This window comes from Schistocerca piceifrons, chromosome 3 (assembly GCF_021461385.2).
Source record: "Schistocerca piceifrons isolate TAMUIC-IGC-003096 chromosome 3, iqSchPice1.1, whole genome shotgun sequence".
NCBI classification, from domain to species: Eukaryota; Metazoa; Arthropoda; class Insecta; order Orthoptera; family Acrididae; genus Schistocerca; species Schistocerca piceifrons.
This window is the reverse complement of record NC_060140.1, coordinates 513300880-513316887: the sequence shown is the minus strand read 5'-3', so window position 1 is coordinate 513316887 and position 16008 is coordinate 513300880. Positions and strand designations below refer to the sequence as shown.

Here is a 16008-nt window from a genome sequence, read left to right as displayed (position 1 = left end):
AATGGTGCATATGTGTGTTTCCCTTTTACTGATGAAGGCTGTGGATGAAAGTCATATGTGAGTGTGTTTTAATTGTGCCTGTCCGCAGCTTGACATGTCTTCTTTATGATAGGTAGCAATGTGTCTTTTCCTACATTGTTGATATTTCTACCTGGAGTTTCCATTATTTAATTTATGTCATAAACTTTCATAATTTTGAAACCACAGCCCAACGTGGACAACATGTAATTGAATTTAATTAATTTAATTTGTCTTTATTATTGTTGCTCTACATTATTTGATTTCATTCTTACATCAAACACAATTTAATTTTGGAGATACAGTTTTATATTTTCTTTTTACAGATGTAGATGAGTGTTCTGAAGGTCTCCACACATGTCATCCCTCTGCAAAATGTATTAATACAGAAGGGAGTTTTCAGTGTTCTTGCAGTGATACTGAAACACCCAACTGCAAACTAAGTAAGTATGTTAATGAATTGAATCCTGATTTTTTATATAGAAATGACTGAATGAATCTTATTTGGTTGAATGAAATAAATACTTAAGATTTTCTCATTTCTGTGACTTTTTTACAGCTGTCAACAATTTTTCCTCTTTTATATCATTCTTTGTATCTAATAGAGAAAGACCCTTAATTTGAAAAGCTTGGAGATTTTTATTGAGTTGTAATTCTCTTGTATGTTTTCCTGTGAACACACCTGTCACATGTTAGTATACATATTGCACTTACATATTTTGCTTATGAAAAATCTTATGATTATAATATAAGTTATAATTTTTTCTTGTCACTCATACTCCAGCTGTTCCTAGTTCAGCAGTACATTGGTATACTTTACTTTTTGTTTCAAATTGTGTGAAATGTAAAATGAGTTTAACTTAAAGAAGCATCTTTCATCACATACATATTGGCATCTCTGTCACAGCTCTTTTGAAATCGTACATTGAAGCAGTTAATATCTGAAGAAATAACTGATGTTGATAGGCCATTCAGAGAACAGTCTAAATGGCAGTTAACATGAGTTTGTTGCACAAATTGTAGCATATAGGTTAGCCTGTCAGAAGGTTAACCAGTCTCAAAGAAAATATAAGAAGACAACACACTTAATCTAGGAAATAAATGATATAACGTAATTGGAAAAAGTCATTCATGTCCCAGTAGTCATGGAAACTGACAAGATTCATGTATTGTATTCTTTAGATGAATTATTAGCATAATTAGTTCCAGGTAGTAAGATCAATAAATAGTTTATTGGTCATTGATCAACTGATCAATAATTAGTATCATAATTAGACAAACAGCCTTTTCTGTCAGAGATTTGCAACAGAGAGGTTTTTTAAATTTTAATTTGATGTTTTAATGTTTCTAAGTGAAGTGCATGTCCAAAATTTAGTAACATTGCTTGTTTGACAGGTTGCATGTTTGAGGGAGATGAACTGATGAATGGTGGAGTTGTGACCCCAAAAGGCAGACCATGTCATCGCTGTGAATGTTCTGATGGTGTTGTCTCCTGTCATGATCCCATATGTGACTGCAGCCAACGGAGCAGTCGCAATGATAAATGTTGTCCTCAGTGTGATCCTAGTGCAGCTTGCCATCATCAAGAACTGAGGCATGTTGTGTTTCGAAGTGGTGAACGTTGGATCTATCAGTGCCAAACATGTGAATGTCTGGTAAGAACCATAATAAAACAGCACCTACTGTGAGCTTAGTTTATGAGTTATGGTTATTATGATATTGTTGGTTTTTAAATGTTATGTGCTTGTGTATTCTTAAATTGGATCATGAAGAGATCATGTGACTTCCAAAATGGCAGTAACCCTTCAATTCACACCAGTTTGGTGACTTGCATATCAATGTCACCAAAGATTCATTCAAGAAGTTTTTCATTTTCCATCATGAGACTGAGAAGGCCCTCTTGCGGGCTTTCCCATTCAAGAAACATTTGATGTTCTCACCAGAATCCAGACCCAGGACCTCCACAGCAATAAATGTGACCCATGATGGTACTCACAAGATGATGGGGCCAGACAGCAAGACGCAGATGTTGTGAACAGTGTGCACAGGCATCTGCATTGAACCAAGATTTTGTAGCAACTTGCTGTGAACCATGTTTTTTATTGCTCTGTTGTTGTAGGTGACTCCCAACATAGGTTTTAAGAGCTCCTGAATTAATTTTTACTGCAATCTGTATGGGACAGCACCTCAGTTTTCTTTTATTACATTGATATTGTGTTTTATGTCTGCCCCGATAGCTGAGTGGTCAGCATGACGGATTGCCGTCCTACGGGCCCGGGTTTGATTCCCGGCTGGGTTGGGGATTTTCTTCACTCGGGGACTGGGTGTTGTGTTACTTTCATCATCATTTCATCCCCATCTGGTGTGCAGGTCACCCAATGTGGCGTCGACCTGCACCAAGGCTGCCGGACCTGCCCCACAAGGGGCCTCTCGGCCAATGACGCCAAATGCTCATTTCATTTCCATTGTGTTTTATGCATTAACTGCAATTATGTATCAGTTTACATTGTTAAAAATAAGCAGGAGGATTGCTTGGAAGTGCATTATTAGCTGCTTAAAGCGAAAGAAACACTTCCTTTATGCTCCACAATTTTTCCTGTTTTGAGTGCAGTAAGTTGAGACTGCAGTGTTCGCTTCAGCATGCTAGTGTGGAAGGTGTCACTAAATCACCTAAGTCTAAAATCTGTGAAATTCACACATACAAAATATGTGTGTGACAACTTCCAGTTTTCTTTTGTTTATGATTGACTCACATGAAAGAAGTCTGAAATTCTGCAGTCAGTTGTTGCTTGTGCAAAATAAGAATTCTTCTCCTATTGTTTCCACATTCCTTTTCACTGATTGTGTCAGAACTAGTGTGTGTTATGATAAAATGTGTATTTACAAATAGCACACAAAATTAGTTCTACTTTGTTAATTGTAAGCTACATCTACATCTAAGCAAAGAAGGGAAAGCAGAAAGGTGGAAGGAGTATATAGAGGGTCTATACATGGGTGATGTACTTCAGAACAATATTATGGAAATGGAAGAGGATGTAGATGAAGATGAAATGGGAGATATGATACTGCATGAAGAGTTTGGCAGAGCATTGAAAGACCTAAGTTGAAGCAATGCCCCAGGAGTAGACAACATTCCATTAGAACTACCGATAGTCTTGGGAGAGCCAGCCCTGACAAAACTCTACCATCTGGTGAGCAAGATGTATGAGACAGGTGAAATACCCTCTGACTTCAAGAAGAATATAATAATTCCAATCCCAAAGAAAGCAGGTGTTGACAGATGTGAAAATTACCAAACTATCAGTTTAATAAGTCACAGTTGCAAAATACTAACACAAATTCTTTACAGATGAAAGGAAAAACTTGTAGAAGGTGACCTCACGGAAGATCAGTTTGGATTCCGTAGAAATGATGGAACACGTGAGGCAATACTGGCCCTAAGACTTATCTTAGAAGATAGATTAAGGAAAGGCAAGCCTATGTATCCAGCATTTGTAGACCTAGAGAAAGCTTTTGACAATGTTGACTGGAATACTCTCTTTCAAATTCTGAAAAAACGCAGAGAGCGAAAGGTTGCCAGATGGCAGTTATAAGAGTCGAGGGGCGTGAAAGGGAAGCAGTGGTTGGGGAGGGAGAGAGACAGTGTTGTAGCCTATCCATGATGTTATTCAATCTGTACAGTGAACAAGCAGTAAGGGAAACAAAAGAAAAAGTTGGAGTAGGAATTTAAACTCATGGAGAAGAAATAAAAACTTTGAGGTTCAGTAATAACATTGTAATTCTGTCAGAGACAGCAAAGGGCCTTGAAGAGCAGTTGAAAGGAATGGACAGTGTCTAGATAGAAGGATATAAGATGAACATCAACAAAAGCAAACTGAAGATAATGGAATGTAGTTGAATTAAATCAGGTGATGCTGAGGGAATTAGATTAGGTAATGAGACACTTAATGTAGTAAATGACTTTTGCTATTTGGGGAGCAAAATAACCGATGATGGTTGAAGTGGAGAGGATACAAAATGTAGACTGGCAATGGCAAGGAAGGCATTTCTGAAGAAGAGAAATTTGTTAACATTGAGTATAGATTTAAGTGTCAGGAAGTCGTTTCTGAAAGTATTTGTATGCAGTGTAGCCATGTATGGAAGTGAGACATGGACGATAAATAGTTTAGACAATAAAAGAATAGAAACTTTCAAAATGCGGTGCTACAGAAGAATTCTGAAGATTAGATGGGTAGATCACATAACTAATGAGGAGGTTGTTGTTGTTGTTGTGGTCTTCAGTCCTGAGACAGGTTTGATGCAGCTCTCCATGCTACTCTATCCTGTGCAAGCTTCTTCATCTCCCAGTAACTACTGCAACCTACATCCTTCTGAATCTGCTTAGTGTATTCATCTCTTGGTCTCCCTCTACGATTTTTACTCTATTGCTGCCCTCCAGTACTAAATTAGTGATCTCTTGATGCCTCAGAACATGTCCTACCAACCGATCCCTTCTTCTAGTCAAGTTGTGTCACAAACTCCTCTTCTCCCCTATTCTATTCAATATCTCATTAGTTATGTGATCTACCCATCTAATCTTCAGTATTCTTCTGTAGCACCACATCTCAAAAGCTTCTATTCTCTTCTTGTCCAAACTATTTCCATGTATCACTTCCATACATGGCTACACTCCATACAAATACTTTAAGAAATGCCTTCCTGACACTTAAATCTATACTCAATGTTAACAAATTTCTCTTCTTCAGAAATGCCTTCCTTGCCATTGCCAGTCTACATTTTATATCCTCTCTACTTCAACCATCATCAGTTATTTTGCTCCCCAAATAGCAAAACTCCTTTATTACTTTAAGTGCCTCATTTCCTAATCTAATTCCCTCAGCATCACCCGACTTAATTCGACTACATTCCATTATCCTCGTTTTTCTTTTGTTGATGTTCATCATATATCCTCCTTTCAAGACACTGTCCATTCCGTTCAACTGCTCTTCCAAGTCCGTTGCTGTCGCTGACAGAATTACAATGTCATCGACAAACCTCGAAGTTTTTATTTCTTCTCCACGGATTTTAATACCTACTCCGAATTTTTCTTTTGTTTCCTTCACTGCTTGCTCAATATACAGATTGAATAACATCAGGGAGAGGCTACAACCCTGACTCACTCCCTTTCCAACCACTGCTTCCCTTTCATGCCCCTCGACTCTTATAACTTCCATCTGGTTTCTGTGCAAATTGTAAATAGCCTTTCGCTCCCTGTATTTTACCCCAGCCACCTTCAGAATTTGAAAGAGAGTATTCCATTCAACATTGTCAAAAGCTTTCTCTAAGTCTGCAAATGCTAGAAATGTAGGTTTGCCTTTCCTTAATCTAGCTTCTAAGATAAGTCATATGGTCAGTATTGCCTCACGTGTTCCAATATTTATACGGAATCCAAACTGATCTTCCCCGAGGTCAGTTTCTACTAGTTTTTCCATTCGTCTGTAAAGAATTCACATTAGTATTTTGCAGCCGTGACTTATTAAACTGATAGTTTGATAATTTTTTCATCTGTAAACACCTGCTTTCTTTGGGATTGAAATTATTATATTCTTCTTGAAGTCAGAGGGAATTTCACCTGTCTCATATATCTTGCTCACCAGATGGTAGAGTTTTGTCATGACTGGCTCTCCCAAGGCTGTCAGTAGTTCTAATGGAATGTTGTCTACGCCCGGGGCCTTGTTTCGACTCAGGTCTTTCAGTGCTCTGTCAAACTCTTCACGCAGTATCATATCTCCTATTTCATCTTCATCTACATCCTCTTCCATTTCCATAATATTGTCCTCAAGTACATCGCGTTTGTGTAGACCCTCTATATACTCCTTCCACCTTTCTAACTTTCCTTCTTTTTTTATAACTGGGTTTCCATCTGAGCTCTTGATATTCATACAAGTTGTTCTCTTTTCTCCAAAGGTCTCTTTAACTTTCCTGTAGGCGGTATCTGTCTTTCCCCTAGTGAGATAAGCCCCTACATCCTTACATTTGTCCTCTAGCCATCCCTGCTTAGCCATTTTGCACTTCCTTTTGATCTCATTTTTGAGACACTTGTATTCCTTTTTGCCTGCTTCATTTACTGCATTTTTATATTTTCTCCTTTCATCAATTAAACTCAATATTTCTTCTGTTACCCAAGGATTTCTAGTAGCCCTCATCTTTTTACCTACTTAATCCTGTGCTGCCTTCACTACTTCATCCCTCAAAGCTACCCATTCTTCTTCTACTGTTTTTCTTTCCCCGTTCTTGTCAGCTGTTCCCTTATGCTCTCCCTGAAACTCTGTACAACCTCTGGTTTAGTCAGTTTATCCAGGTTCCATCTTCTTAAATTTCCACCTTTTTGCAGTTTATTCAGTTTCAATCTACAGTTCATAACCAATAGATTGTGGACAGAGTCCACATCTGCCCCTGGAAATGTCTTACAATTTGAAATCTGGTTCCTAAATCTCTGTCTTACCGTTATATAATCTTTCTGAAACCTGTCAGTATCTCCAGGCTTCTTCCATGTATACAACCTTCTTTTATGATTCTTGAACCAAGTGTTAGCTATGGTTAAGTTGTGCTCTGTGTGAAAATTCTACCAGGTGGCTTCCTCTTTCATTTCTTTCCCAATCCATATTCACCTACTATGTTTCCATTTCTCCCTTTCGCTACTACCGAATTGCAGTCAATCATGACTATTAAATTTTTGTCTCCCTTCACAATCTGAATAATTTCTTTTATCTCATCATATATTTCATCAATATCTTCATCATCTGTGCAGCTAGTTGGCATATAAACTTGTACTACAGTGGTAGGCTTGGGCTTCATGTCTATCTTGACCACAATAATGCATTCACTATGCTGTTTGCAGTAGCTTACCCACACTCCAATTTTTTTTATTCATTATTAAACCTACCCCTGCATGTATTTGTATTCACATGACCAGAAGTCTTGTTCCTCCTGCCACCAAACTTCACTAATTCCCACCATATCTAACTTTAACCTATCCATTTCCCTTTTTAAATTTTCTAACCTACCTGCCCTATTAAGGGATCTGACATTCCACACTCCGATCCGTAGAATACCCGTTTTCTTTCTCCTGATAACGACATCCTCTCGAGTAGTCCCCACCAGGAGATCCAAATGGGGGACTATTTTACCTCCAGAATATTTTACCCAAGAGGACGCCATCATCATTTAACCATACAGTAAAGCTGCATGCCCTCAGGAAAAATTATGCCTGTAGTTTCCCCTTGCTTTCAGCTGTTTGTAGTACCAGCACAGCAAGGCTGTTTTGGTTAGTGTTACTAGGCCAGATCAGTCAATCATCCAGACTGTTGCCCCTGCAACTACTGAAAAGGCTGCTGCCCCTCTTCAGGAACCACACGTTTGTCTGGCTTCTCAACAGATACCCTTCCGTTGTGGTTGCACCTACGGTATGGCTATCTGTATCGCTGAGGCTTGCAAGCCTCCTCACCAATGGCGAGGTCCATGGTTCATTGGGGGGGGGGGGGGGGGGGGTGGCGGGGGGGGGGGGGGAGGTATTGAATAGAATTGGGGAGAAGAGAAATTTGTGGCACAACTTGACTAGAAGAAGGGATTGGTTGGTAGGACTTGTTCTGTGGCATCAATGGATCACCAATTTAGTACTGGAGGGCAGCATGGAGGGTAAAAATCGTAGAGGGAGACCAAGGGAAGAATACACTAAGCTGATTCAGAAGGATGTAGGTTGCAGTAGGTACTGGGAGATGAAGAAGCTAGCTGTTTTCTTATGAAACAACTGCCACAGCTCTCTCTCTCTCTCTCTCTCTCTCACACACACACACACACACACACACACACACACAAAGACACACTCACACTCACAGACAACCTTTTTATTTTACTCAATATGGTTTGCACAGTTTCATCATTAATTTTTATACATTCTCCTTTTACTGCATCATTTTTATCTGTATGGAGTTTATGTTTGCTGTTTGTAGCCATATTTCCTTCTGTTAGCACATACAGACTCGTTGAAGGACTGACTGCGGACCTTTGGTACAGACCTGAGTGGAGGGTCTGAATCAGAGGCTGAGACCGTTCTGCGACTGTATGGGCCGCAGATTCCTCGAGTTGCGCCATAGGGTGGTGGGATTTCGTGTTCCGCTGGATCGGTCAGGAGCTCACTACGCACAGTAGGCAGCTACGCAGGTAGCAGGGGTTTTGTGGTGTAGACTGGGCAGTTTTTTTTAGGTCAGATGGCCTCAGGCAAGTACAGAAAGTGCAGCAGCCTCAAAGGGTGCGGGGAAAAGTCAGGACATGTGGGGACCAAGGAGCAATCAGTATTGTAATTGTAAACTGTCGAAGCTGCCTTGGTAAAGTACCGGAACTTCAAGTGCTGATAGGCAGCACCGGAGCTGAAATCTTTACAGGTACAGAAAGCTGGCTGAAGCCAGAGATAAATTCTGCCGAAATATTTACAAAGGCACAGACGGTGTTTAGAAAGGATAGATTGCATGCAACCGGTGGTGGCGTGTTTGTTGCTGTTAGTAGTAGTTTATCCTGTAGCGAAATAGAAGTGGATAGTTCCTGTGAATTATTATGGTTGGAGGTTATACTCAACAACTAGGTTATAACTGGCCCCTTTAACCGACCTCCCGACTCAGCAGCATTAGTGGCAGAAGAGAGCATTTAGGCATATTTATTGATGCCTGAATGTGCACGTAACAAGCATAGTTGCCAATGTGAAGCAGAATAGAGGCACACTGTGAGTTTAGATGTGAACTAGTAATAAACCTTGACTTCTGAAAATTCATGAATGCATCTTACTGAATAGGTGTATTGGTTTTGAGTTGAACTATCCTATGCCACTGTGAGGCAGACAATTGACAGAAACCTCAGATTAGTTTCAGTGACATTCTCTATATATTAATTATGACTTATTTATCCTTAAAAAAGGGCTAACTTTTAATTTTCTTGCCCTTCAGAAAACAATGATTTATTTCTAAAGTACCTTGTATTTTAGTGATGTGTGATCATCATTATGAATTTTTGTGACTGTGAGTGAAAATGTGATTATGTAAAGTTTATGTGTGTTGTAGCCCATTGAGGAGCATTTTATCCAAGCAGTGTATCATATCTGTCTGCAGCTCTTCACGTACCTGCATACTTTTCTCGCAAACACAGACATTTGAAATTCCCCTCGGGTTGCTATTGTTCAGAAATCTGTGGAGCCAAATGACTCACTAACACAGGTTATCCTAGGTCAACTGGACCCTGCAGGCAGCAGGGACTGTGACATTTATTTTTATTCACGAATGATGAAATACTTTATGTCAGACCCTTGTCATTGCAAAACACAGTGTTGGATCATGAAGAAAGGATCAGATTTCATCTTTTTAAGAACAAAAAGTAGTTGGTCACAACAAAATGTTGACCCATAGGCCTACCACCTAATGACAGCTGCATTTCTATGTAGTTTAGGAAACTGTTTGGTGTGTATCATAACAAATTAGTGTTCCTGTAAAACTGTACATGAGCGAAGTGCAGTGTTGTAAACAAGTCTCTGTTAGTTACATTTTGAATGTTGCAGTTTATGGAAAATGGAGTATTAAATAATTTCAATAATTATGTATGTCCTAAATCTATGTCCAATACTCTGACAATGCACCACAGTGTTTTGGTAATAAACAATGAAGCATTTGTCCAGTGGTAATTTTAGCAATGAAATATACTCAATAAAAATCAAGTTTCCTATATAAAGGTGACTTTCAGACAGATGCAGTTTACCAGTATATTTTATTGCAAATGTTAATAATCAACAGATGCTTCACCTGAAGTGTCATATTTAAGCTTTTTAAATGACTCATTACATCAGCGATAGAGGCTGTGTGCACATGACAGAACATGTTGTAAGTGGTGTAAAATAGAGTTGTCTGATAGGTAGCGTACAATTTACACTTGCTTATAACTGGCAGGCAAACTACAGGCACTCTTGAATGCCCTTTTCCTTTGGGGCAGAGTTGTAACACACCACACTTTACCTATCTCAACTAAATCACTTCATGCTAATCTCTTTACTGTTTCTTGCTTCCAATATATTGCTTTTGCAAGTATTTCATATTGCCTCTGTGTATTGCTCATTCATATGCTTACTTTCCTGTCCTTGTAATTGTACCTCTTCTTATTAATCTTCTTTCATCTTTTCTCTTTCTCTTTCATTTGAATCTTTACTTTTAAAATTTATCATGAGTCAGTCGGTTTGTCTGTTCTTCTTTTTAATTATATCTAAAAACAAAGATGATGTGACTTACCAAACAAAAACACTGGCACGTTGATAGACACACAAACAAACACAAACACACACACAAAATTCGAGCTTTCGCAACTAACTGTTGCCTCATCAGGAAAGAGGGAAGGAGAGGGAAAGATGAAAGGATGTGGGTTTTAAGGGAGAGGGTAGGGAGTCATTCCAATCCCGGGAGCGGAAAGACTTACCTTAGGGGGAAAAAAGGACGGGTGTACACTCGCGCACACACACACATATCCATCCACATATATACAGACACAAGCAGACATATTTAAAGAAAAAGAGTTTGGGCAGAGATGTCAGTCGATTGCAGAGGCAAAGATGATGTTGAATGACAGGTGAGGTATGAGTGGCGGCAACTTGAAATTAGCGGAGATTGAGGCTTGGTGGGTAACGGGAAGAGAGGATATATTGAAGAGCAAGTTCCCATCTCCGGAGTTCGGATAGGTTGGTTTTGGTGGGAAGTATCCAGATAACCCGGATGGTGTAACACTGTGCCAAGACTTGCTGGCCGTGCACCAAGGCATGTTTAGCCACAGGGTGATCCTCATTACCAACAAACACTGTCTGCCTGTGTCCATTCATGCAAATGGACAGTTTGTTGCTGGTCATTCCCACATAGAATGCATCACAGTGTAGGCAGGTCAGTTGGTAAATCACGTGGGTGCTTTCACATGTGGCTCTGCCTTTGATCGTGTACACCTTCCTGGTTACAGGACTGGAGTAGGTGGTGGTGGGAGGGTGCATGGGACAGGTTTTACACCGGGGGCGGTTACAAGGATAGGAGCCAGAGGGTAGGGAAGATGGTTTGGGGATTTCATAGGGATGAACTAACAGGTTACGAAGGTTAGGTGGACGGCGGGAAGACACTCTTGGTGGAGTGGGGAGGATTTCATGAAGGATGGATCTCATTTCAGGGCAGGATTTGAGGAAGTCGTATCCCTGCTGGAGAGCCACATTCAGAGTCTGATCCAGTCCCGGAAGGTATCCTGTCACAAGTGGGGCACTTTTGTGTTTCTTCTGTGGGAGGTTCTGGGTTTGAGAGGATGAGGAAGTGGCTCTGTTAATTTGCTTCTGTACCAGGTCAGGAGGGTAGTTGCGGGATGCGAAAGCTGTTGTCAGGTTGTTGGTGTAATGGTTCAGGGATTCCGGACTGGAGCAGATTCGTTTGCCACGAAGACCTAGGCTGTAGGGAAGGCACCGTTTGATGTGGAATGGGTGGCAGCTGTCATAATGGAGGTACTGTTGCTTGTTGGTGGGTTTGATGTGGACGGACGTGTGAAGCTGGCCATTGGACAGGTGGAGGTCAACATCAAGGAAAGTGGCATGGGATTTGGAGTAGGACCAGGTGAATCTGATGGAACCAAAGGAGTTGAGGTTGGAGAGGAAAATCTGGACTTCTTCTTCACCGTGAGTCCAGATCATGAAGATGTCATCAATAAATCTGTACCAAACTTTGGGTTGGCAGGCTTGGGTAACCAAGAAGGCTTCCTCTAAGCGACCCATGAATAGGTTGGCGTACGAGGGGGCCATCCTGGTACCCATGGCTGTTTCCTTTAATTGTTGGTATGTCTGGCCTTCAAAAGTGAAGAAGTTGTGGGTCAGGATGAATGTGGCTAAGGTAATGAGGAAAGAGGTTTTAGGTAGGGTGGCAGGTGATCGGTGTGAAAGGAAGTGCTCCATTGCAGCGAGGCCCTGGACATGCGGGATATTTGTGTATAAGGAAGTGGCATCAATGGTTACAAGGATGGTTTCCGGGGGTAACGGATTGGGTAAGGATTCCAGGCGTTCGAGAAAGTGGTTGGTGTCTTTGATGAAGGATGGGAGACTGCATGTAATGGGTTGAAGGTGTTGATCTACGTAGGCAGAGATGCGTTCTGTGGGGGCTTGGTAACCAGCTACAATGGGGCGGCCGGGATGATTGGGTTTGTGAATTTTAGGAAGAAGGTAGAAGGTAGGGGTGCGGGGTGTCAGTGGGGTCAGGAGGTTGATGGAGTCAGGTGAAAGGTTTTGTAGGGGGCCTAAGGTTCTGAGGATTCCTTGAAGCTCCGCCTGGACATCAGGAATGGGATTACCTTGGCAAACTTTGTATGTGGTGTTGTCTGAAAGCTGACGCAGTCCCTCAGCCACATACTCCCGACGATCAAGTACCACGGTCGTGGAACCCTTGTCCGCCGGAAGGATGACGATGGACCGGTCAGCCTTCAGATCACGGATAGCCTGGGCTTCAGCAGTGGTGATGTTGGGAGTAGAATTAAGGTTTTTTAAGAAGGATTGAGAGGCAAGGCTGGAAGTCAGAAATTCCTGGCAGGTTTGGAGAGGGTGATTTTGAGGAAGAGGAGGTGGGTCCCGCTGTGACGGAGGACGGAACTGTTCCAGGCAGGGTTCAATTTAAATATGTCTGCTTGTGTCTGTATATATGTGGAAGGTGTAATGGGCTGAAGGTGTTGATCTACGTAGGCAGAGATGCGTTCTGTGGGGGCTTGGTAACCAGCTACAATGGGGCGGCCAGGATGATTGGGTTTGTGAATTTTAGGAAGAAGGTAGAAGGTAGGGGTGCGGGGTGTCGGTGGGGTCAGGAGGTTGATGGAGTCAGGTGAAAGGTTTTGTAGGGGGCCTAAGGTTCTGAGGATTCCTTGAAGCTCCGCCTGGACATCAGGAATGGGATTGCCTTGGCAAACTTTGTATGTGGTGTTGTCTGAAAGCTGACGCAGTCCCTCAGCCACATACTCCCGACGATCAAGTACCACGGTCGTGGAAACCTTGTCCGCCGGAAGGATGACGATGGACCGGTCAGCCTTCAGATCACGGATAGCCTGGGCTTCAGCAGTGGTGATGTTGGGAGTAGAATTAAGGTTTTTTAAGAAGGATTGAGAGGCAAGGCTGGAAGTCAAAAATTCCTGGCAGGTTTGGAGAGGGTGATTTTGAGGAAGAGGAGGTGGGTCCCACTGTGACGGAGGACGGAACTGTTCCAGGCAGGGTTCAATTTAAATCTGTCTGCTTGTGTCTGTATATATGTGGAAGGTGTAATGGGTTGAAGGTGTTGATCTACGTAGGCAGAGATGCGTTCTGTGGGGGCTTGGTAACCAGCTACAATGGGGCGGCCGGGATGATTGGGTTTGTGAATTTTAGGAAGAAGGTAGAAGTTAGGGGTGCGGGGTGTTGGTGGGGTCAGGAGGTTGATGGAGTCAGGTGAAAGGTTTTGTAGGGGGCCTAAGGTTCTGGTCTGCTCATGTCTGTATATGTGTGGATGGATATGTGTGTGTGTGTGAGTGTATACCCGTCCTTTTTTCCCCCTAAGGTAAGTCTTTCCGCTCCCGGCATTGGAATGACTCCCTACCCTCTCCCTTAAAACCCACTTCCTTTCGTCCTTCCCTCTTTCCTGATGAGGCAACAGTTTGTTGCGAAAGCTTGAATTTTGTGTGTATGTATGTGTCTGTTTGTGTTTCTATCGACCTGCCAGCGCTTTCGTATGGTAAGTCACATCATCTTTGTTTTTAAATATATATATGTGGATGGATATGTGTGTGTGTGTGAGTGTATACCCGTCCTTTTTTCCCCCTAAGGTAAGTCTTTCTACTCCCGGGATTGGAATGACTGCCTACCCTCTCCCTTAAAACCCACTTCCTTTCGTCTTTCCCTCTCCTTCCCTCTTTCCTGATGAGGCAACAGTTTGTTGCGAAAACTTGAATTTTGTGTGTATGTTTGTGTGTCTATCGACATGCCAGCGCTTTCGTTTGGTAAGTCACATCATCTTTGTTTTTAGATATATTTTTCCCATGTGGAATATTCCCCTCTATTAATTCATATCATTAATCTTCTTTTTAATTAGTTTGATTTATGCCATTCATACTTTTTTACTAATAATAGTCTCTCTCTCTCTTTCTCTATTTTATAAAACTTCTGTTAATTCATCTTGTAGTTAACTGCCCTCTCTTTTAAAAGCGCTATTTACTTCTCTGCCTTTTTTTTTTTTTTTTTTTTTTTTTTGCTTAAGTTTGATCTTAAACTCTCTCTTGCGTTTTGCTGGTGGAACTACTGTCACTTCTTTCTTAGTTTGTTTTGTGACTGTGAATATCATCTGATACTTGTGTTTGAGTAGGACCAATTTATAAGACATAAGATATAGGCGTCGTGACTAAGTTCTCATTTTAGTTTTTAAGATATCAGTAGAAAGCCTGTTTTCATTTTATGTTTTCTTATTCTAGTATGGAGAGATTGACTGCTGGCCAATGGAGTGCCCTCCTCTGCTGTGCAGTGAGCCCATCCTGGCACCAGGTGACTGTTGTCCACGTTGTGAAGATGATCCCTGTCCACTGGATAGAGGTGACAATGGCAGTTCAGGACAGCCCTGTACATATGCTGGACACTTGTTTGAATCAGGCACCCAGTGGCAGAATCCTCACGACAAATGTAGTACCTGTAATTGCAAAGTAAGTAAGAAAATGTTTAATTTTATTACATTATACAGTGAACCCCTTTATCTCTATTTTAAGTTATGGCATGACTTTAATTAGAAATTTAACAATTAGTAAAATGAGCTGAAGCATTCAAACAATTTTATGTCTTTTATTTGTTTCCACCTTTCTTTGTGTCTGATAATATTGAACAGAAACTATTGAAATTCAAATAAATATTATTTCACAGAAATTTTCAAGGTACATTCTGTTGACACAGTCAGGATCAATATTTTTATTAATTTCCAAAGACAACATCTATATTTTCTTCCATTGAACACATATGTGAAATGACTGCATTCAGAAAAATGAACTGAGAATATAATTGTAATGTAAACATTCTTGGTATTATAGAAACACAAATAATTGTGATATTACAGAAGGAGAAACAATCAGATAATTATAAAATTACTTTGAACATAATAGTATAGCCCCTCTCAGAAAAACCATCACTGTCATGTAAGTTATAACTGATAGGTTTTTTATAAACATTATTTTGACAATAACTGAAGCCAATGGCTTTTCCTCCTTGAGTACACCAGTTCTTGCCAGATCAATGCTGTTAAGCAATGTCAGGCATGTCCAGTACTTGGATGGGTAACCTCCTGGTGCTGTTATGTGCTGTTTGCTGCTTTCCCTTTACCTTTATGGCAAAGGGAAGGAGGGTTTGTGGTGTACACTCCCTTGTCATCAGACTTTGTGGCAATGTCCTGGATTAAATTCCAAGAAGTTAGGGCATGTGACTATTTTGATAGCGATCTGTCTTTTGGATGGAGATGTTAAGCTCAGCAGCTCACTTGGTGGTATTTGAGAGGAGTAGGCTATGCACCAGCACCAGGTTTCTCACTCTCACTTCTCACATCACCATCCAACACAAACATAACACCACACTACACACACCCATTTCAGCCACTTACATTTATCACATACACTTAAACATACAACTCTCACACTATGTGAAGTGTAGATGCAATTGTGTGTGAAGGACACAAGAACCTTTCCAACTGAACATGCCTTTGGGGTCTCCAGCCAACAATGAGATATGACTTTTCTGATGGTAAATGAACTAGTCACTGTCTTGGACAATAGTCAAGTAGCTTTCAATGAGAGAACTATCCATGGAACCTGCAGACACACCCTGTTTCCACAAGTTTTTAAGAATTTGAAGGTAATAATTTTCATTTGAATTAGAATGTATATAACCTATTACAATTAAACAACTATTGACTCAGA

At 40.9% G+C, this 16008-nt stretch overlaps 1 protein-coding gene across 1 annotated transcript in view; it reads left to right on the top strand.

Annotated features, from left to right (window-relative positions):
* LOC124788789 (protein kinase C-binding protein NELL1-like) overlaps positions 1 to 16008 on the top strand; it is a 466052-nt gene that overhangs the window by 285847 nt on the left and 164197 nt on the right. The window contains exons 13-15 of the mRNA XM_047256072.1: positions 345 to 461; positions 1414 to 1673; positions 14527 to 14751. Of these exons, the coding sequence (XP_047112028.1) occupies positions 345 to 461; positions 1414 to 1673; positions 14527 to 14751 (602 nt within the window). The remainder of the gene's footprint in view (positions 1 to 344; positions 462 to 1413; positions 1674 to 14526; positions 14752 to 16008) is intronic.